The sequence below is a fragment of the Prunus mume genome, linkage group LG1 (assembly GCF_029339155.1).
Source record: "Prunus mume cultivar Tortuosa linkage group LG1, ASM2933915v1, whole genome shotgun sequence".
NCBI classification, from domain to species: domain Eukaryota; kingdom Viridiplantae; phylum Streptophyta; class Magnoliopsida; order Rosales; family Rosaceae; genus Prunus; species Prunus mume.
This window is the reverse complement of record NC_142698.1, coordinates 2,775,358-2,797,143: the sequence shown is the minus strand read 5'-3', so window position 1 is coordinate 2,797,143 and position 21,786 is coordinate 2,775,358. Positions and strand designations below refer to the sequence as shown.

At 36.7% G+C, this 21,786-nt stretch overlaps 2 protein-coding genes across 3 annotated transcripts; one reads left to right on the top strand and one right to left on the bottom strand.

Annotated features, from left to right (window-relative positions):
- Positions 1-2,894: 2,894 nt before the first annotated feature.
- Positions 2,895-11,575, top strand: LOC103330327 (protein argonaute 4). 2 transcript variants are annotated; one of them, XM_008232887.2, is made up of 24 exons: positions 2,895-3,207; positions 3,620-3,674; positions 5,382-5,705; positions 5,798-6,003; positions 6,104-6,328; positions 6,445-6,581; positions 6,662-6,759; positions 6,842-6,939; positions 7,081-7,246; positions 7,350-7,466; positions 7,543-7,650; positions 7,775-7,837; positions 7,925-8,038; positions 8,140-8,305; positions 8,388-8,500; positions 8,618-8,755; positions 8,921-9,051; positions 9,175-9,240; positions 10,138-10,201; positions 10,279-10,390; positions 10,465-10,538; positions 10,805-10,899; positions 10,982-11,013; positions 11,178-11,575. In XM_008232887.2, the coding sequence occupies exons 3-24, from the start codon at positions 5,385-5,387 to the stop codon at positions 11,351-11,353; spliced, it is 2,820 nt and encodes a 939-aa protein (XP_008231109.2). In that variant the 5' UTR covers positions 2,895-3,207; positions 3,620-3,674; positions 5,382-5,384; the 3' UTR covers positions 11,354-11,575. The 2 variants fall into 2 exon arrangements, with proteins under 2 accessions (XP_008231109.2, XP_008231117.2); XM_008232895.3 differs by lacking the exon at positions 3,620-3,674 and having other exon boundaries at positions 3,051-3,207.
- Positions 11,576-13,053: 1,478 nt separating this feature from the next.
- Positions 13,054-17,069, bottom strand: ENODL20 (early nodulin-like protein 20). Its single transcript, XM_089043648.1, has 2 exons — positions 16,886-17,069; positions 13,054-14,048 (listed from the first exon to the last, which is right to left on the bottom strand). The coding sequence occupies exons 1-2, from the start codon at positions 17,040-17,042 to the stop codon at positions 13,744-13,746; spliced, it is 462 nt and encodes a 153-aa protein (XP_088899774.1). The 5' UTR covers positions 17,043-17,069; the 3' UTR covers positions 13,054-13,743.
- Positions 17,070-21,786: the final 4,717 nt, after the last annotated feature.

The following is a 21,786-nucleotide window of genomic DNA, read 5'->3' as shown; positions in this document are numbered from 1 at the left end:
TTGGCCTTCAAATAAGTCATAATTGCTTCCTTGACCAGGAACTCTGCAGGGTGTGAGCTTATATGGAAAGATCTCCTAGACCTAACTTCTTTAGATCTCACTGCCCATGGACTTGTCGTTTAGATAGTTAACCCAAATCGACTAATTGCCATTATGATTTACGGTAAAATGTAATGAAGTATCATTAAACTTACATCACATGTTCGACTTTAGGGCATATTTCTAACACTTTTTATATTGGGCTAGACTACGTTGATGATAAAAAGCCTTAAAACAAATGAGATGGAAGATAATATAGGTTGCCATGTCATGTGCCACATATATTGCTATCAAAAAGTTAGTAAACAAGTTTGTTCCTGTAACAGTCATTGGTAAAGATAATGCAAATGCATAGAGTTTTATTTCCAAGTATATTTTGGAATGAGGATGGCTTGGCTCCTTAAAATTGAGGAGGAGTATATCTTCACAATAAATGGGATTTTGACACTTGTTAAATTCCAAAAAGTAAAACGATTAAAGGAATTTAAAAGAAAAAAAATGAAAGGAATTTGAGTGTCAAAACTCCATTTGCTTTGAGAAGGAACTCCTCCTAAGTTTTAAGGAGCCAAGGTCTTTCCTTATGGAATGAATCTCACTTATAATTACAGGGCATGTTTATTACACTGTATAAGCTTGGATTGGCTTGGCTAAGATTTTTATTCCATGTTTGTTTCACACGGTTCTAATTTTAAGTGAGATTAACTAATACTGGTCCCACTAAAAACACCTCGATGTTCTTAGTGAGATCCGTCTGGAGAGAAGGGACTACGATTCCGGACCCAAGTAATGAGCAACCAACCCCACCCAAGGTCCCCACAACCACCGACCACCTAAGCGGCAGCCACAACCACCAGTTACGACCACCTAAGAAGAAGAAGGAGAGAGAATGGAAGAGGAAGAGAAAAGAGAAAATTTTTGAAAAAGGAAAGAGGAGAAAGAGAAGACAGAATAAAAGAGAAAGAAGAGAGAAGAAAGGAGAAAATTTTTGAGGAAAAAAAACGAGAAGGAGAAGACATAATAGAAGAGGAAGCATAGAATTTTTTTGAATAATAGACGGAAGAAGAGGAGTAGGAAAGAGGATGGAGAAGAAGAGGATGAAAAAAAAGCCAGCTGCTGCAAAATAAGAAAAGAATGAGATGCAAAGAAAAGTTTTATAAAAAAAAGTTTAAAAAATCCACATGCCCTGTTTCTAAATATTTAAAATTCAAAAAAATTCAAAATTTTGTATAAAAAAAATTTAATTCTAGTCCAATCAAAGAGACAGTCCTCCCTAAAAAAAATTTAATTCTAGTCCAATTTAAGAGTCTCAAAAGTCCCTGACAATCCACCGTATCAAACGACCCGTGGATGTAGTAATGAGGATCTATTTATGTAATGTTTGGCAAACTAAAACGGAAGAAGAGCCATAACTAAATGTCTATTTTAGACAAGAATATTCAAGAGCCAACAACACTAAATCGTCACAGTAGTAGTCTCCCATCCCCCCACGCAGAGACACTGATTTGACTTATAAAAAATAAGACAGAATTGAATTTCGAGCTGGTTAAATGTGTGGAGACCCTCACCTAGAGGTGTCAACGGGCCGTGCCGTGCCGCCCATCCCATTTAAACTCGTGCTTTTAACGTTTTGTGTCGGGCCGGGCGGCCCATTTAATTTATCGGGCCGCGTGCCGCCCATTTAGTAAAATTATTGATCCCGGCCCGGCCCAAAGCCCATGTCCATATTGAACGGGCCGGGCCGGGCTCGTGCCGTGCGTGCTCGTGCTCGTGCCACACTCGGGCCCAAGAACCAATCCATTTAATTTGAATTTTTTTCACTTCATTTTTTTTTTTCACTTAGATAATTCAAATTATAAACATTAAAAATATAATTAGAGACAAGAAATGATGAACTATTTGAAAACATTAATCAATCAAACATCCAAACAATATGAAAATGGCAGAGGGCAAAAAGTGTTAAACTCTACAAAGTCCACTTCAACTTTTCATCTTTAAACAACTTATTATTTTATATGTGAAATAATGTCTTGCTTTGATTATAAGATAAGCATATATGTCATATGTACTGATTAGATATCAAGTCCAATATTGTTTAATTAATTTGTAGTTGATATGTTTAATTAATTAAGGACCCAAGTAATTTCCCTAAAATGAAATACATCAAATATATATTTATGATTAAAAAAACATATAAATAATGACATTAGATGTCAAATTATTGCATTTTGACTTTTGAGAAAGAAAAAAATGTTAAGTGGGCCGTGCTTGGGCCGTGCTTGGGCTCGTGCTTGGGCTCGTCTTGAAGCGTTTCGGCCCGGCCATGTCGTGGCCCATTGGACCTCATTTTTGATCCCGGCCGTGCAAGCGGCCATTAATATTCGTCGCGCCGCGCCTCATTTAAACGGCCGGCCGTCCCGTTTGACACCTCTACCCTCACCTCACCCACGTGGTCCACGCACGGCGATTGTTGAAAGACCATACTACCCACGTTCCTTTGACGCAAAATCTCTCTCTCGTTCGGCAGCGAAAGGGACACAACTATTATTCAAGAATTAAGTAGGGGTAAAACCGTCAGATAACATGGGAAGAGCAACAAATCCACCCTTTCACAAAATCTTTGCAATGACCATACTGCCACGGCCGTTTCACGCGAACCAAAACGCAAGAACGACAGCATTCTCTCTAGTTTGACAACGAAAGGGACCCAACTGTCATTTAGGACTTCAAGCAGGGGCAAAACCGTCAAAACGGGCGGGAACAGCCTACGGTGCGAACGAGGAATGACATAACAACTCAGAGCGCACTTTCAGCGTGCGCTTTGGAAGGATAAAAGAGTAGCTAGAGTTGCAAGCAGTTAATGGTTCTGAGTGAAATGAATCTGGACCGTGCGATCAGAGAGGGTCCCACAAGGTTTGACGAGGTCAGGTGCGTGTAACCGCAGGGACTGTAGTGATTGGTACCGCAGACAGAGGAGATGGTAGAACTTTGGACTCAACGAAGATATAATAGGCAGGAGTTTGTATGCGTATGTCAAAATAGGAGAGAGAGTAACTGAGAGTTAATGAGAGTGAGAGACAGTTGACAAAGTGAAAAACCTCGAAGCTCTTCAGTTTCAGTCCCAAAATCTCAGTTTTAGGGTTTCTTCTCTTGGGTTCTCTGGTTTCCCAGGTAAAAGCATTTTGCTTCAGAGTTGGGTTTTTTTTGTGCTTTTCAAAGTCAAAATTTGTTCTTGGTGTTTGTGGGTTTTTGATTCTTGATAGTGTTTCTTTCTTCAATGCAGTTAAGTTTTGGTTTTGCTTCATGGTGATTTTGGGTGTTTCGTGTCTCTCAGTTCCATCTCTGCAAATTTCTCATGTTTGCAGTTTAAGTTTTTATTTTTTCTTGTTTTTGAAAAAAGGTTTTGACCTTTTGGTTTTTTTATTCTTACGGTATGTTAAAGTCTCGAGCTTTTCTCTTTTCTCCTCTTGTTTGTTCAGTGTGGTTGTTGTTTTGAGCAATGCACTTCTGTTCTCGACTGATTTTGGGTCATTTCTCGGTTTTTAAGACCGATCCTTGTGTATTAATACTGTTTCACTTTCAGGGTTGAAGAATTTTCTCGGTTGGGTTTCTCAAAAGCGGGTTTCTTGTGCGCTTAGGTAATATTAATAGTAAAGTTTTCATTTTTTCATTTGCATGTCCATTTTTTGGGTCTTACTGCGCTTCAAAATGACTCTTTTTAACCACTCTGCATTTGGGTTTCGTTTTGGGGGATTTTTCTCGCTTGCTTAGGTTTTCTACATGTGTATGTTTTAATTGTCATGAGTTGTTGCTCTGATGTATGCATGTCTGGTTTTTTGATGTACTGATATTCTATTTAAATTTTGGACTCTTTAAGTCTTGAGATTTTTCCAGCTTCCACGGTCGAGTTGCGTTTCCTTAACCTACACCTTATGTATCTAATTTTTGTTGGCTTTCTCCTTAAAACTCACATGTGGGTGTTTTTTGCTTTTTGTTTGTTTCCCATTTTTGTAACTTTGATTTTGATGTAAATTTTTTTTGTCAGTTACGTTTTCTGTGATCCACAGTAGCATGTATTTATATTTTGACTCTATGAGACCGTTATTGATATCGTGTTCCTTTTTCTATCATCTGCACCATTAAAATTCTTGTCAAAGCCTCTTTACAAGTCTGTACTTGTCTGGATGTGTTTTTCAGCTGTAAAAACCTTCAGTGTTGTATAATTGTGCTCATTCCGAGTTAGATTTCTGGTCACTATGCTCTGTTGCCACTATGGTATCTTTATGCTGTGAAAGGGTCTGCACCGTTAAAATTCTTGTCAAAGCATCTTCACGAGTCTGTGTACTTGTCTGCATGTGCATGTGTTTTTCAGCTGTCAAAACCTTCAGTGTGTATAATTTTTCTTATTCTGAGTTAGATTTCTGGTCACTCTGCTCTGTTGTGAAAGGGTCTTATGTACCATCCGTTCAATCAGTTTGGGTTTAAATACTCCATCGAGGCTTAAGGTGATGCTTGTGCTGTATTAGGGTGTTAGCGAATGTAAAATAGTCAGTTTTGTCTCAAATTTGCCTTGTTAGGCATGTTTATTACTGTCATACAGTCTGCAGTTCTGGAAACAAAAAGGGGTGCTTAGAAGCTCTGACTTCCCACATGGCATTCTAGATAGTGCTTCTCTTGATTATTTTGCCTTGTTTTATTTGAACACTATATGATGTTGAGATTGTGTTATCGTTCAATTTTGGTCCCACCTACTGAATATGGTATTTGGAGTGCAATGTGATTTTGTATGAACTTCCTTAGACATTTATTTTCTATAAATTGCTCAGTTAAGTGCTTTGTTCTACGCGGTTCTTTTGGACTTTTTGTATGTTTGAATTGTTATCTTTTGCTTAAGGTTTTTGTGTTGGATCAGCCTGATTAAGAACTTCTTTGCCTAAATTGTGTAGATAGTTTCTGGGTTCTGATGCTATGTGAAAGTTTCTTCCTAAGGCCTTTTGTTTCCCAGATTTTCTGTATTTAGTGAACTTGTGGTGAGATAAAAATGTGTTATGGGTGTTAGTATTCAGTGTCATACTGTGCAATTGTTCTTTCTCTAATTTTTCAAGCAGTTACATCATTGTTTCACTGCCTTGTTGGGTTTTCTAGTTATTGTTTGCCACCTCATAGGAAGTTTAATATATCCCTGTGTGGTCAAAGTGTGTTAGTATCACCACTGGTGCTGCATTTGGAAGTTCCGTTCCTGCTTCAACATTATCCCTTGGCATTAGGAATCAAGTTTCTTAAGTTGTACTCTTTATTTTTCATGAAAATGTGCGTCTCAATTGCATACTTATTTTGTATTTTAGGATATGGATTTGTTTGAGCCGGATGGAAATGGAGCAAATGGGGTGAATGGGGCAAATGGGGTGAATGGGGCAGATGGGGTGAATGCGGCAGATGGGGTGAATGGGGCAGATCACTCATTGCCACCCCCACCCCCTGTTATTCCACCAGATGTTGTTCCATTGCGTCCTGAAGCAGATAACATTCCTGAACCTGTTAAGAAGAAAAATGTGCGGGTTCCAATTGCTAGGCGTGGCCTTGGAACCAAGGGGACAAAGATACCTCTGGTCACTAATCACTTCAAAGTGAATGTTACTAATATTGATGGTTACTTCTTCCACTACAGTGTATGTCCCATAAACTTTCTTTATTTTCCAATCTTTTTCTTAATGTTCTGAAATCATCAGTTTTACACTTGTTCTCATTTTTGTATACATAGGTTTCTGTTTCTTATGAAGATGGCCGTCCTCTTGATGGCAAGGGTGCTGGAAGAAGAATAATCGATAGGGTGCATGAGACTTATCACTCTGAGTTAGGTGGAAAGGACTTTGCTTATGATGGGGAGAAGAGCCTCTTCACTGTAGGTTCCCTTCCACGAAACAAACTTGAATTTGCCGTTGTGCTCGAGGATATGCCATCGAACAGGTATATAAGGAAGGATTGTAAAGGATTTCTTCCCTCGGTGTTGGTTGTTTCTCCTTTCAACCTTCTTGCCCTAAATTCGGTTGGACTTTTTCTTGTTTAGAAATAATGGAAACGCTAGCCCTGATGGTCATGGGAGTCCAAATGAGAATGACCGGAAGAGATTAAGGCGCCCAAATCGGTCTAAAACATTCAATGTGGAGATTAGCTATGCTGCAAAAATTCCCATGAAAGCAATTGGAGATGCTCTGCGTGGTCAAGAATCTGAGAATTCCCAAGAAGCTCTGAGAGTACTGGACATCATATTAAGACAGCATGCATCTAAGCAGTGAGTGAAGTTTTCCTTGTTTTCTCCTATCTGTCTCCTTCCTGCACTTAATTTTGTGTTTATATTATTCTTCGGTTGGATGGGATCGTATCAAATGAAATCTTGGATTATAACAGAGGGTGCCTCCTGGTTCGCCAATCTTTCTTCCATAATGATCCAAAAAATTTCGCCGATGTTGGAGGTGGTGTTCTTGGCTGCAGAGGATTCCATTCAAGTTTTAGAACCACCCAGGGTGGCTTATCTTTGAATATTGGTAACTATATTACTTAATGTTCTGTTATATTTTTCAAAACTTACCACTTTTTTCACCTATTCCATTGCGTATATGTTCAGATGTATCTACTACGATGATTATACAGCCTGGGCCAGTGGTGGATTTTTTAATTGCCAACCAAAATGTTAGAGATCCTTTTTCACTTGACTGGATGAAGGTAACAAACCCCTTGATTATTCGTTCTGCAGCTTTAATATTTCATTTACTCATTGATAATTTGTTCTTGTTTCTTTGACCAGGCTAAACGGACACTCAAGAATTTGAGGGTCAAAACTAGTCCATCCAATCTAGAATATAAGATAACTGGTTTGAGCGAGAAGCCATGCCGGGAGCAAACGTATATTATTCTTTTGATGTTACCATGTTTTTCTTTTTTATGCCTTTGTGCTTTATCTACCCTTTAATTTGTACTGGCGCTGCTCTTTTTCTTGTGTTCATGTTCTTAACACCCTACACTTGTTATCCTTGTATGATACAGTTTTACATTGAGAAACAAACATGCCAAGGATGGAGAGGATGGAGAAATTGAAGTGACTGTTTATGATTATTTTGTTAATCATCGCAATATACAGTTGCGTTATTCTGCTGATCTACCATGTATTAATGTTGGGAAGCCAAAGCGTCCTACTTATATCCCCCTGGAGGTAACATGATGAGTTTATTTTTCTTTCTAGTTGGTGCTATAGATGTGATGTTGAATCTTATCCTTGACTTTTATGTTTTTATTGATTTTATTTTTCCATACAGCTTTGTTCTTTGGTGTCCTTGCAACGCTATACAAAAGCTCTTTCCACACTTCAAAGAGCTTCACTGGTTGAGAAATCAAGGCAAAAGCCGCAAGAGAGAATGAGTGTTTTGTCTAATGTAAGTGTCTTCCCTTAACCTTTTACTCATTTTATACGGATCTCTGACTCTTCAAGTTTGATGAGTGCTATTGCAGGCTTTGAAAATCAACAATTATGATGCTGAACCAATGCTACGCTCATGTGGTGTTTCAATTAGTAGTGGCTTTACTCAAGTGGAAGGCCGTGTTCTACCAGCTCCGAGAGTATGTGCCATGTTTTCCTTTATGAGCCTATATGGTTGCTAATGTGAATTGGTTTAGTTTATCCTTTTGGCATAGCCTCTTCTGTTGTACTTCTACTAATTCATTTCTTTGGTTTCCTTAAAAGTTGAAAGTGGGCAATGGGGATGATTTCTTCCCACGAAATGGGCGGTGGAATTTCAACAACAAGGTGATTGTTCCCCACTTCCTCTATCCCTTCTTTTTTATTGGATCAGTAGTTTGATTCAATGGTCTAATATATATTGTTGAACTGCAGAAACTTGTGAAGCCAACTAAGATAGAAAAGTGGGCTGTTGTCAACTTCTCCGCACGCTGTGATTTAAAAGGCCTAGTCCGTGATCTGATCAAATGTGGAGAGATGAAGGGAATTGTAAGTTTTGCCATTACACATAGTATTCAAGTCACTGAGTACTTTATTTATTTAATAGCTTGTATTTTGTTTTTTCTTTTCCATTCTTCCCCTTATGGCAGAGCATAGAGCCTCCTTTTGATGTATTTGAAGAGAATCCGCAGTCCAGACGTGCCCCACCTATGGTTAGAGTTGAGAGAATGTTTGAGGATATACAGTCCAAACTTCCTGGACAACCACAGTTCCTTCTTTGTTTGCTTCCGGAGAGAAAAAATAGCGCTCTATATGGTTGATTTGTTTTACCTATATTATTATTGATATGTTAAATATTATAATACCTCCTGTTAATGATTTCTATTGATTCACCCAGGTCCATGGAAGAGGAAGAATCTTGCTGAGTATGGAATTGTTACACAATGCATTGCTCCTACAAGGGTCAATGATCAATACCTTACAAATGTTCTGTTAAAGATCAATGCTAAGGTGAGTTATTGTAATGGCCATGTTCTTTCTCTTTCTAGCAGTTAATAATTAGGATGAGTGGATTTGTTCTTCATTGTATTCGCATGTTTGTTGACCTGCCCTTGTAATTTCTTGCAGCTTGGTGGGTTAAATTCACTGTTGGCGGTTGAATATTCTCCTTCTATCCCTGTGGTTTCCAAGGCACCCACAATCATTCTTGGGATGGATGTGTCACATGGCTCTCCTGGGCAGTCTGATGTGCCATCAATTGCTGCGGTAAACTGCTGTTTAAGTTTTATCTTCTGGATTAAATGTCAATAAATTTGTACTTTCATTTTGTTATTATACTGAATTCGGTTGGACTCTGCACATGTCGGTACTTTTGATGGGAAAAACAATGATATCTGTTATAATATGGTGTGTTCAACGGTGGAATTAAAGGTGGTCAGCTCCAGGCAATGGCCACTGATTTCTCGCTACAGGGCATCTGTTCGTACACAGTCCCCCAAGGTGGAGATGATAGACTCCCTGTACAAGCGAATTTCTGAATTAGAAGATGACGGCATTATGAGGTAGGATAGAAGATTTGCAGAAAGTCATTATTTTTCCAATGTTCAGTTTTATTATTGTTTCACATTTTGGTTTCATATGTACTTTACAAACCACACAAATGGTAAATTTCTCCCTAATTTCAGAGAGCTGCTTCTGGACTTCTATACAAGTTCAGGCAAGCAGAAACCAGACCAGATCATCATATTCAGGTATGTTTACATTACAGAACCTAAAGTCAAATGAATTGTGGTTGTATTTTCTGAAATGCTGCTTAAAACTATGAACTTGAAAGAAACGGAACCATTCAAGTATCTTGTTTGTAATTTATTTTTATAGCAATTTAGTTTCGTAGCTCAAGTATTATAATGTGTGTGTTGATGTACTATAAAGAAGTGTGCACAGATTGGAAAGATTTAAAGAGAAACATGATAGTATGGGTGAATTTCTAATTTCTTGTTCATGCTCTTTCATACCAGTAGAAAAGGGTTATTTCAATATCAGTAATTTCATTCGGTCCTTTGAATTTCCTGAGTTAAATTTTCAAAATGCTGATAAACATTGTATTTGTATGAGTTAAATTGGTAATTTTTAAATGAGTAATTTCATTCAGTCTTTTGAATTTTCCTATGCCAAATATTCAAAATGTTGTATTTGTTTTCTGACACAATGAGTTAGAAGTCACATTCCAATTATTTATTTTTTAGTATAGTAGTAAACACTAGAGTATTAAGCTGCAGTCCTGGTATTTCAACTAAAATCTGTTCATGAATCCCTTTCTTAGGTAGTGCTTATCACTGGTTTTAGTTAAATGCTTTTTACTTATATAAACTTTGTTCAACGTATGGTACTCCGTTATATACTTTAATTATCAATTGAAAATTGGGCACTCTGTAATACAACAGGTAGGTGTTGATTAATTATATTTTATAATTTTTTATGGGCATCTGTTTCTTTGGAACAATTTTTATAAATAAGCTATACATTTGACATTTAGATCATGTTGATTAATCACGTTCTGTGGGTTTTTCTGTTTGATTCATCTTAGAAGTTTTTTACTTTTGCTTCTGATACCTTCATGTTGTTGACTAGTTATATATTGGATTTAGGGATGGAGTCAGCGAGTCCCAATTCAACCAAGTTTTGAACATTGAACTGGATCAAATCATTGAGGTTTTGTGAACTGACCATTGTGCCCTTCAGAATTGTTCTCCACTTGGAGATGATGTCAATTTTTGTTTTCTGGTCAGGCATGCAAGTTTCTCGATGAGAGCTGGAACCCAAAATTTGTGGTGATTATTGCTCAGAAGAACCACCATACCAAATTCTTTCAGCCTCCTTCCCCTGACAATGTTCCTCCTGGTAGGCAGGCACAAGCACACTAATTAAATAATTTACATCATTCAACATACCTATACTATTTATTGTTTCTGCAGGAACCATTATAGACAACAAAGTTTGTCATCCAAGAAACAATGACTTTTATCTCTGTGCCCAAGCTGGAATGATTGTGAGTATCAATATATATATCTTGAACCATATAGATGCTGTAAAGTAGCTAAATTTGAGTACTTAAGCCTGGACCTTTCCATCTTGTTCTACAGCTATGATAAAAGCACTCAGAAAGTGAGTGTTTTAATAATCTATGATTGTAGGAGAGTTAAATCTCAGATGTAATGGTTCAGTACTTATTACTTATTTTTGCTACTTATCTGCTGTCTGGAATAGTATGACAAGTTATATTAACTTGGTTTGCTCTTAACCTGTTTTTTTAAGGGGACCACAAGGCCTACACATTATCATGTTCTTTTAGACGAAGTAGGTTTCTCAGCAGATGATCTGCAGGAGCTAGTGCATTCTCTTTCATATGTGTAAGTGAATGGGATTTATTGCGTACTTTTAGCCTTAATTAATAATTAGGATTCTTCTGAATCATAGTTGTCATGATTGCAGATACCAAAGAAGTACCACTGCCATTTCTGTAGGTAAGTTGGTGTTACTTTGTTCTGATCCTACTGCAATCCTCTCCTTGATATTTATGCTGTCATTATAATTGGCATCGTAACATGCCAAGCTGCAAATGAGATCCTTTGATCTTATTGAATTTTAAGTAAATTTTAATCCTTTGATTTAATATTTTTCTTTTCAGTTGCTCCCGTTTGCTATGCTCACTTGGCCGCCACTCAGATGGGACAGTTCATGAAATTTGAAGATGCATCTGAGACATCCTCGAGCCATGGCGGTGTGACCTCTGCTGGAGCAGTTCCTGTCCCTCAACTGCCCAGGCTTAAGGAGAATGTGTCCAGTTCCATGTTTTTCTGCTGAGAACTCTCAGCCTTGAGCATATTAAGACTACCTTCTCAGAACACTTTGTATATAGTTTTTTGTGTAGCCTCCCACCATAGGAGGTTTGAACCAACGGTAGTAAGCTTGCATTAGTGTAGTAGTACCCTGCGTTTGTCAGGCTTTAAATGCTGGTTGACCTTAATATTGACCGTGTGTAGCCAAACTTATGGGATTATGACAATTTCTGTTGGCATTTGTGTATTTTATGGCATTTGTGTATTTTGTGGTTGGTCTTAAGGGTTTGGTTTGTTCCTTTAGCACCAGGCTTGTGCTCTGCTGAAGTGTCTAGGGTATGCAATTTGAGGTGTATGAACCTAGTTTGCTTATTTGCGATGCCAGTTGAAATTTATGCTTTAAGCTCTGCTAGCCAATCGGGGCACGTGAAAATTAGTAGGTTATTGATGCAAGTTCGAAATTAGTAGTTTTTTTGTATGGCTTGGGGTACGTCTTTGATAGCTTTACCTTATTTTGAATATCATTCCTTGTGTTCTCTTTAGATGCAAAGTAGCGGCTTTGCATAAAAACTACTAAGTAACTAGAGTTTTAAGAACCATTGCATCTACCATATTAGAGGCTAGCTAGGCTATAGTATATTTGCTCCTACTACCTCGATTCATGCATGCTGGGAATGCCATTTAACTAGAAGGGAATTATGCATACACAGGCAGTGGCAAGCATTGCTAGTAGAATAGCATGGATGTAGACATATGATCGAAAACCATGGTTAAGCGGAAGTGGTTCTGTTGGGATTTTCCGAACTTGAACAGTGACTTTCATACCCTCGAAGCAGTAACCTCGGCCGCTGAGAAAGAAATATGTATTTGCCTCCGTCAAGTTAAACACGTCCCGCCCGCCTCTTGTAACATTATAAATGAAATCTTTGTCAATGCAATTATCATAGCTAGTTTTGTTCACCTCAAGAACATTGTAGATATGCTTGTCAAACCCAAAATCTGGATTAATTGGACACAGAAAATTGCTTGTGAAGGTTAGAAAATTATTATATTGGAGGTAAAAATCAATCTGATGTTTGTGATATGAGAGAGGAACTTACAAAGCCAATCACCCACATAGAAGTTCTCCTGACTTGACCACTCCGTGAAGTCAATATTGGGAGCCCAAGTGAACCTTCCCCCTCCAACTCTATGAAGCACGGGCTGCCTGCATTCAATATGCAGCACTCTAATCATCACCATCAAAATCATCAACCACCTAACTCTACTTTTCAAACCCTCCATCTCTCTCTCTCTCTCTCTCTCTCTCTCTCTCTCTCTCTCTCTCTGTCGATTAATTTATGGCCTTGCTAAAATAAACCCTCCATGCTTAAAAGGTAGCAGCGCATGCATGTCTCACGCAAAAAGGTACCAGAAAAATGAGAAAAGGGGTATGTTATGTTGTTATTGTTGTACCTGTTGAGCATGATTCTTTGGGCTTGATCATCCTAAAGGTGTGTAAAAAGATGACCCTTTATGCAATTTTATGTTATAATTATCGATTTTACAACTCTACACGAAAATCTTTGATGTGTGCTCAAGAAATAAAGATATCATGTTGGATCATATTGGATGAAGTTTGTCTTTTCTTCAGCATAACTACCAGGTCATGCTTTGCATGTTGCAAACCAAATCATTGTGAATAGCTCTTCTATCATCCTTTCTATCTCTAGAGTTGGTATCTTCCCTTTACCCACTAAAACTCTCTAGACCTTGTCAATTAAAAAAAAAAAAAAAAAACAGCTCGAATCATATGATTCTATTTCATATGATAGTTCCTTATCAAGGGCTTTCGAGGTGTAATTAATTGTAGGATTTCTTACTTCATTGAACTCTTTTTTCACTTTTATCTTTATTTCTGAATTATTAAAAGCATATACGTGATATCAAAAAAATATACTAATCAATCGGTTTCATAAAAATACTATAGCTATATTACGTTCTTCCCTTATACTTCAAGTCCTATAATGAAACTATTTTAGTGAAATTTAATTGTCTTAATTCCTGGATGATTTCGAGTTCCTTTTCGATTTCTGAGCTAGTAAAGAACAGTAGAAGATTAGATCTCATACAGTTCAAATCCTGTTTTCACCCAAAGACCAATATGTCTACAGAAGCAACAAATTCACTATTAATAACTGTGTACATGCACACATTTTACAGTGTAACTATATTTAATGTGTAATATCCTGCCAAAAGAAGGCTCAAGAAAGCTCCAAGAAAATGTTTAACAACCAGTCTTAACATGTTTTGCAAAATTTAAAGACTTGCGGAGAATCATATTAATGCAATCAAACAAATTCACTGCGTAAAAATTCAAACAAAACGCTCCTTCCAAATGTTCAAATGTTCAAAATGAATAGCAAAGCACTAGTACTAAATTATAATTAAAAGCAGCAACAGGAGGAGGAGTTGTGATGAAGAAAAAGTAGTAGTAGTAGAAGTAGACGTCGGTGCCGGGGCAGGCGGCATTGGTCGGAGGACGTTGACGGCAACCTTCAACCCTTGAAAGCAATAGCCCCCACTGCTGAGGAAGTGGTAGGTTTTTGTTTGTGTGAGATTAAACACATCTCTTCCCGCACCACCTGTTATGTTTTTTATGAAATCTTTGTCGATGCACTTTTCATAACTTGTCTCGTTCACCTCCAGCACATTATACTGGTACTTGTCATATCCAAAATCTAATAATATTTACCACCTTCAATTAATTTCATAAGTAATGAATACATAAAATTAAATATGCACTACTTTCAGCTGTGGTTTTGATTGATTTGAAGAACTAACATCCATATGAGATAACTCACAGAATGAGAGGATGCATGCATGCCGTAGAAATAATTAACAATTTTGTTTTTTTCAAATAGAAACTTCATTAGATAAACTTCAACGGTATAATCAAAGACATTAACAAGACATCTAAAATACCAATACCAAAAGGACAACAAACTAATTTGCTAAAAGCAAAACTAATGCGGACAAAAGCCGCACTAAAACTACTAGCCCACATCACCATAATTAGCCATAAGCCCAAACAAAGCCCACAAACCCAACATAACCAAAACTCTAAATCAACCCATGAGCCTAAACAAACCCTAAATAATTAACAATTGAATGTACTATTTGAGTTACAAGTCCTTGATAGTTTAATGTTTAATTTACATGCAAGTCATGTGTGATTAGTAATTCTTTAACATTTTGATTGAAGAAATTATCAAGTATTTTCTAATATTTTTTTAATTGGAAATGGGTGAGTTCCGCATTTTATTTAATTCTAAGGGGCATTATTATTTAAAATATGTTAAATAAAAGTAAATGTTCACATATAGGGGTGGTTATTAATTCGACTGAACCGACCAAATTGGCTGATGGTCTAATTTGTTTTGACAAAAAAGAAGTCACATAATTCATAACCAAACCAAATCATTATGGTTCGATTCAGTTGTAATTTTGAGCTTTTTGTAAACCGAGCTAAATTTAAATCAAAATGAACACTTATATATATATATATTCACTTATATTATTTTAGTTTACACTTGTAGTTCTATGAAACATTGAAGTTATTGATATTTGATTGTAACTATATTAGTAATGAACTTTGAAGGCAGATGATATGTTGAAATATAGGATGGTTTAATGTGTAGGAAAATGAAAAATATGTATGAGGTTATAGAATTTTTTGTTGTTGTACTTCGGTTAATAAATTTGAAAAAATGCAAAAAGAAAAGGGTTTGGGCTTAGACCAAATGGCCGGACCCAAATTGTTCAACGTTGTCTTGATTTAGTTCGGTTTTCTCAGTGATTTTTGTTAAAATCGAACTGAATCAAACCGTTGTATTGAAATTAATTTGTCCGCAGTTTAAGAGTAAAACTGATCCAATACATTCCGGCCCCTAAGTACATACATAATCGGATTAAGGTAGGAGGTACATTTGATATTTCCAGTTGTATATAATAAAGTAGGGGTGGGCATCTTAAACCGAAATACCAAAACCGTACCCTAATCGCACCGTACTATACCGATTTCATACCGTTTCATTTGGTATAGGGAGATATTCGGTACCGTACTGTACCGTACCAATAGAATATGGTATGGTAGCGGTATCAAGATTTTGGTACCGGTCAATACCGTACCGTACTGAATAGTATAACTTTATGTTTTTGTTATTTATGTTTGGATTGTGTTTGTATTTTTGTAAGCCATAAGGCATAATTTTAACTATTTTGGTTTGTAAGCTATAAGGTATGAGTTTAACCATTTGGGTTTGATGAATTTGTTGATGGATAAATATCGATTTGGTTGATTTGGATATTGAATATGTTGATGGATATTGAATATGTTGATTAGGATTTGGATATTGAATATGTTGATTATGATTTGGATATTGAATATGTTGAATCTTTGAATTTGTAACTTAGGCATCACTTATTTTGGTGTTGAATATTGAATTGGTTCCTTTTTTAGTTGTATCATTTTGGTACCGAAATGATACCAATACCGTACCAATACCGATTTGGCACGGTACGATACGGTACCAGTTTTGGCAAACCATAATCTCATACCGTACCATACCGATTTAAATTTCTAGTATCGGTAGCGGTACGGCTCAATACCGTACCATACCGCATCGCGCCCACCCCTACAGGGCTGCCAGGCCGGCCCAAGGCCATGGCTTTTTGGAGAGATTTTATGGAAACCGAAGGACATGGGCTCATGACACCAAAATTTTCTAAATTTTGAGCCATATGAAAGTTTTGAAAACATTAAAATAAAAATAAAAATAAAAATTTGGACCACATCAAAACTAAACAATATACCTACATTAACCCTTAAATGTATATTTCTGGGGTGATTTGTGTGAATATGTAGTCTGTTTTGAGAGTTCACTGAGGGTGCCGAAAGCTTATGACCAGCCCTAATTGAGGGGGAGAGATATACAATGTCGTTACAATTTTTTTATTTTATTGAACGTTACAAATTTGGAAGGTATTTAATTTTTACCGGTTTGGGTTCCATGTACTGTCTCATAATTATTGAGTAATTTGATAGCTAATTATGGGGTTTATATTCAGCAAATTAACCAACACAAGAGGATACACATTATTTTTTAACACGAGCGATTTTTTTTTGGGGGTGGTGTAGGGTTTCTCGCATACAAAGTATCATATAGAGGTTCAAACTTAAGACCACTAGTTTGCAAATTAACACTATTTTCCATCGGGCTCAGACTATGTTGACCAAGAGTTATATAAATTGAGATATAATTATTCGGGAAAGATATGAGAAATGCCTTTGGAAAATAATATTAACAGGTGCAAATGGAAAGAAGCCCATATAAAAATGAAAAAAAAAAGAGTACAACCTAAGAAAAAGGTAAGAGAGAATTAAGGGATACGATTAACGGTGAGAATAATTTTTGCTTGGGGATTTTATGAATAATTTATTTTCCAGAGCCAATCAAAGGAAAAGGAAAATGATGATGATGATGAAGATGAGAAAGAGAGAATAAAATTAACTTACAGAGCCAATCACCAACGTAAAATGTTTCGTGAGAAGACCACTCTGTGAGGTTAACGTTTGATGGGCCCCAACTTGTCTTGCTTCCTCCAACATAATGCATTTTCCCACTGGCATTACCCATCTCAGCTCTCAACATTATCACCATGGCCAATGTCATGCCCACCGTCAACACCCTTCTCAAACTTAAAACCTCCATCATCACAACTCTCTCTCTCTCTCTCTCTCTCTCTCTCTCTCTCTCTCTCTCTCTCTATATATATATATATATATTTATGGAGTGTTGTTTATGGCAAGAAAAGTTGGGTTCAGGCAGTCTAGGGCTGTCAATGTTAATTCTCATTCATTTCATGTGATTTGGAGTTTACCTTTAATCCCTTGATTTTTTTCTGGATTTAGCAGATTCTGCACCTATTAATTTACATGAATATTTAATGTTGCTTTAATTAATAGGGGGTCAAAAATTGTTGAAATGGCCTATTGGCCATTCTTGATTTATTATTGCCATTACTGGATTTTTATTTTCTTTGTTTGTTCGGATAAGTACCGATTTTCTTTTTTCCTTTTTTGATTTTTAGTCGCACCTAGACATGTAAACGGATCGGATATACCTTAATCTAAATTCAAATTCATTTATAATTGGATTATCAGATTCGGATCGTATTCGAACTATTAGATTGCACCTATCGGTCCATATCCGTTACACATTAGATTTATTTTGAGATGTATCAAAAATCAAAATTTCATTAGTAGCTTAGTTTTTTTTGTTGTTGTTGTTGTTGTTGTTGTTGTATTTATCTACTTTTTATATCAATTTTTTTTAGTCATAAATATTAGTTTAAAGTGTATTCTTAGTGCTATAAAACTAAAATTACACATTTACACATATAAAGCATAGAAAAACTAAATTATACTTCATACTAAGTCGGATCAGATTAACTATATCCGGATCCATTTATAATCAGATTACCGAATTCAGATTATTGGATTGAGAAGTCCAATCCATCTCTTATTAATTACACTGAATTCAGATCAAAATCTGATTCATTGACAGGTCTAGTCGCATCCTTAATTGTAGTAGAGTTATTAAATTTGTGCACCAAATAATTTATTAGCAATCCCCTCCCCGTTGATCTAAAATAATAATTTGTTGGTATATTTATATATAAATATGCATACACAGTCTGTCTCCTCGTAGGTTAGATTAATTTTGAGTAATTTAGACTACTGCTTGTATTTATAAAAATAATCACTAATGCTATTCTTTGAAAGGAAGCCCCGACAACACGAGGATTCATTTATTGAGAATCAATAAATACAACTTAAGGGGCATGAAGCCTGACCAAGATCCATAGAAAGTCAGAGGCACATATACCCAAACCACCGAAATCACCTATTTAGACACACAAGATTGACCACTTTTTATTTAGGCAACCCACATGATTGACCACCTTATGTGACATCTTATGCAGTCATGTCATGTCAATTAATGAATATTGTCATGTTAATTCTTTTTATTTATTTATGAAGATACGACATCACTCTAGCGAGGACGTGGCAAGAGTTATAGTTTCATCAATAGGATCAAAAAAGTAAAAACTAACCTTAGAGCATCTCCAATAGTAATAGCAAACCAAACTCTTTAAATTGAAGTTTGTTGACTTACGTGACAATTTAAAAACCTTCGTTTGCTACTTAAATATTTTGTGCCGCACCAGAGTCTTCAATTCAATTAATGCAATGTTATGGAAAATAATGAAAAATATGAAAACATGTAAAAAATGTCTATGTATTAATTGTTTAAAAAGAAAAAAATGCATGTTTTTAATATTTTCAAAGTAGGTTTTATTTTTCCAAAGTAAAATTAAATGTTTTGAAGAGTTAAGGTCAATTTACGTGTCCTAAAGAGAGAGAGAGATTCCAGTTTTCATAACTAAGTTTGACAAGGCTGTTGGAGAGGGTTTTGATGATGTGACTCACCTATTTTAGCATTCCAAAGTTGTTGAAGACGCTCTTACCAACCCCTCCTCTCTCATATCTTTGCCACCCCTACCAACGCCAACACCACCCAAGTCGTTATGCCATTCACCGTATCCCCTACAGCCTCCCATTCAGTTTTGATATTCTTTTTCTCCCTTCCTCGCAACCCCTCTTCTGCCTCACCTTTCGTGGAAATATTTAAACAATAGAATAATAGTTAATTTTAAACAATTTTTCTCATGACAAACGAAACCAACAGCCTCTACACCCAGTGGCGGAGCCACAGTGGGGCCATTAGTCGACGACCTCTTGGAAGCCATGGAAATAGGCTTAGAGGTCCATTGGAGCTGCTGGTGCGACCTCTTGGAGCTGCACACCAAGTGGTCGACGAAATATCTGAAAGAATGATGGGTTGGAGGCCGAAGAAGAAGGCTAGTGCGCGCCAGGTTTTTTTTTTTTTAACGACCTGGCCAAAACAACATCGTTTTGGGCCAGTTTGAAAAAAAAAAAAAGACCAGCATATCCTCTGGCTTCTCCACAACACAACTTGACTTGTTTTGGGCAAGGTTTGAAAAAATAAAAAAAGGACTAGCGTATCCTCTGGCTTCTCCACAACACAACTTGATGGAATCTATCCTTAAGCCAAAGTTTAAAAGTATTTTACATATTCTTGGCCACACAGAAAACTTTGCTTTTCAGACTGTGAGACACTATAATGGCTTAATTATGTAAATGCCCCCTGTGCTTTCAAAATTATCTCAGATTACCACCTGTGTTTGCAAACGTCTCAAAGTACCCCCCAACGCTTTAAAAACCGCCTCACGCTACCCGCCTCCGCAGTTTTTTTGACGTCTCCGTTAAACGTTGGGCCCCACTTCGTTTTAATCTTTAACCTCTTCGAATAAGAGTTTCTCAGTTTCTAACAAAGTGGGAAATTGGGTAAGAAGGGGAAATTGGAGAAGAGGCTTGTGAAAATCTGAGGGTTCCTTCGAGTTTGGGAAAATTTGGGAGAAGCTAGAGAAGAAATTAGGGGTTTGTAAAACTTTGAGGTGGAGTTTGAAATTGGGAGATTGTGAAGTAGAAGATTTGGGTTGATGGAAACATGAGAGAAGCAAGGAGAAGGAAGGCATGGCCAATGGTGTCATTGTGGGAAGTTAGCACGGATGCAGACTTCTTGGAGCAGTTCAAACCCAGGGCGAAGATTTCTAGTCTTCCCAAAGTCAAAGGCAAGCATGTTTAAGATCAAATTTTCAGTCATTGTTTTGGGCATCACAAATTGATAGAGTTTTTATTGATGAAATTGTCAATGATTGATGAAATTTTTAGTCATTTTACCACCCAAATTTTCAGTCATTGTTCTTGGTTGATACAGGGAAGTGGAAAAAAGGATGTAGGTTTTTTCAGTGGTTTGATGCAGAAATGTGTGAGCGTTCAAAGTCTTTGATACCTGGTTTTCTAAGGAAGATTGATAGGGTGGAGAAGGAAAATGCAAAGATTCGAGCAAAGTCAAAAATATTGTGGGCTGCTATGTTGCTTTCCTAGTTGGTGGTGTTTGCCATGAAGATGAATTAGACACTTTGGCAGTAGTTCAGTGGGCACTGTAATTTGAGAACAAATGTTAATGTAATGTAAAGCACTTTGGTAGTAGTTTAATGGGCAAATTTAATTTAAAAACAAATGCTAATATAATGTAAGGCACTTTGGCAGTGTAATGTAATGTAATGCTAGTTAAGTTTGTTCATTGTAATTTGTTTAGGGGTTACAAATGGTGACATGAATGGTAACTTGTTTAGAGGTTACAAATGGTGACATGAATGTAATGCTAGTTAGTTAAGTAATGTAATGCTAGTTATGTTTGATCTGTGATATGAATGGTAAATTGTTTAGAGGTTACAAATGAGATTAGACAAATCAACGTGTGATATTCAGTTTGATCTGTGATATGAATGGTAAATTGAATGGTAATTTCTTGATGAATCTAGAAGAAGAGAACCAAAATTCAGTTTTCCCTAAAAAAGCAGGACTTGCCTTCTTTGCCAAAGTTTATGGTGGATATGTAGCCTTTGGTAACATGCCAAAGTTTACTGGAATCTGGAAAGCAAGAGGCAAAACCCAAAACTAGCAAAATCACCTGTCATTATAAGCACAAACCAAAACAGAACAGGTTCCAAAACATAACACAAACCAAACCAGGTTCCAACCATAACAGCCTTATGAATATATGCACAAACCAAAACAGGTTCCAAAATAGATTCTAACCATAACAACCTTAGGAATATATGCACAAACCAAAATAGGTTCCAAAATAGGTTCCAACCATAACATACATCAAATATTCAGGTTCCAAAACAGGTCCAACCATAATAGGTTCCAAACATAACAGACGTCAAATATACAAGTTCCAACCAAAACAAGTTCCAACCATAACAGACATCAATAATCCCACAAACCAATAACCATTTCTGGACCATTAAAGTCTTCCACAACATTCAAGGATGAAAAAAAGGATCTTTGACAAAATGGCTCTTTTGTTGATCTTTCATCCTCCTCATACGTTGTTGTACTCGAGATAATTTGGCAGGTTCAGATGCTTGAGATGGTTGGGATTGAAAAGCATCAGCTGCTTGAGATGGTTGAGATTGAGAAACATCAGCTACTTCAGATGCCTGGGATTGAGAAGGCCCTTGGGAACTGCTTGCTTGTTTCCTTTGCCTTAATTGCATACTCTGTTGTCCGCTACTTTGGTCTCCACCATCTCTCCTTCTTACCTAAAACAAATAATAATTAGAAGTTTCCATTATATAAAATTTTGATGAGTGAAAACATAGTTGAAACCGTGGCACTTACTGCAAGTTTGTCCTTGGCAACGTTCCTTTTCCTAGTAGGCTTTATGTTGGGATTTCTAGGTTCCTAATAACTAAATT

What these genes read in the sequence shown, in the direction of transcription:
- LOC103330327 (XM_008232887.2), top strand. Translation starts at nt 5,385, where the DNA reads ATGGATTTGTTTGAGCCGGATGGAAATGGAGCAAATGGGGTGAATGGG. An exon ending in AGACAGCATGCATCTAAGCA is followed by an intron (nt 6,329 to 6,444) that starts GTGAGTGAAGTT and finishes GGATTATAACAG; the next exon opens with AGGGTGCCTCCTGGTTCGCC. An exon ending in CTACTTATATCCCCCTGGAG is followed by an intron (nt 7,247 to 7,349) that starts GTAACATGATGA and finishes TTTTCCATACAG; the next exon opens with CTTTGTTCTTTGGTGTCCTT.
- ENODL20 (XM_089043648.1), bottom strand. Translation starts at nt 17,042, where the DNA reads ATGACATTGGCCATGGTGATAATGTTGAGAGCTGAGATGGGTAATGCC. An exon ending in TTACGTTGGTGATTGGCTCT is followed by an intron (nt 14,049 to 16,885) that starts GTAAGTTAATTT and finishes AAATATTATTAG; the next exon opens with ATTTTGGATATGACAAGTAC.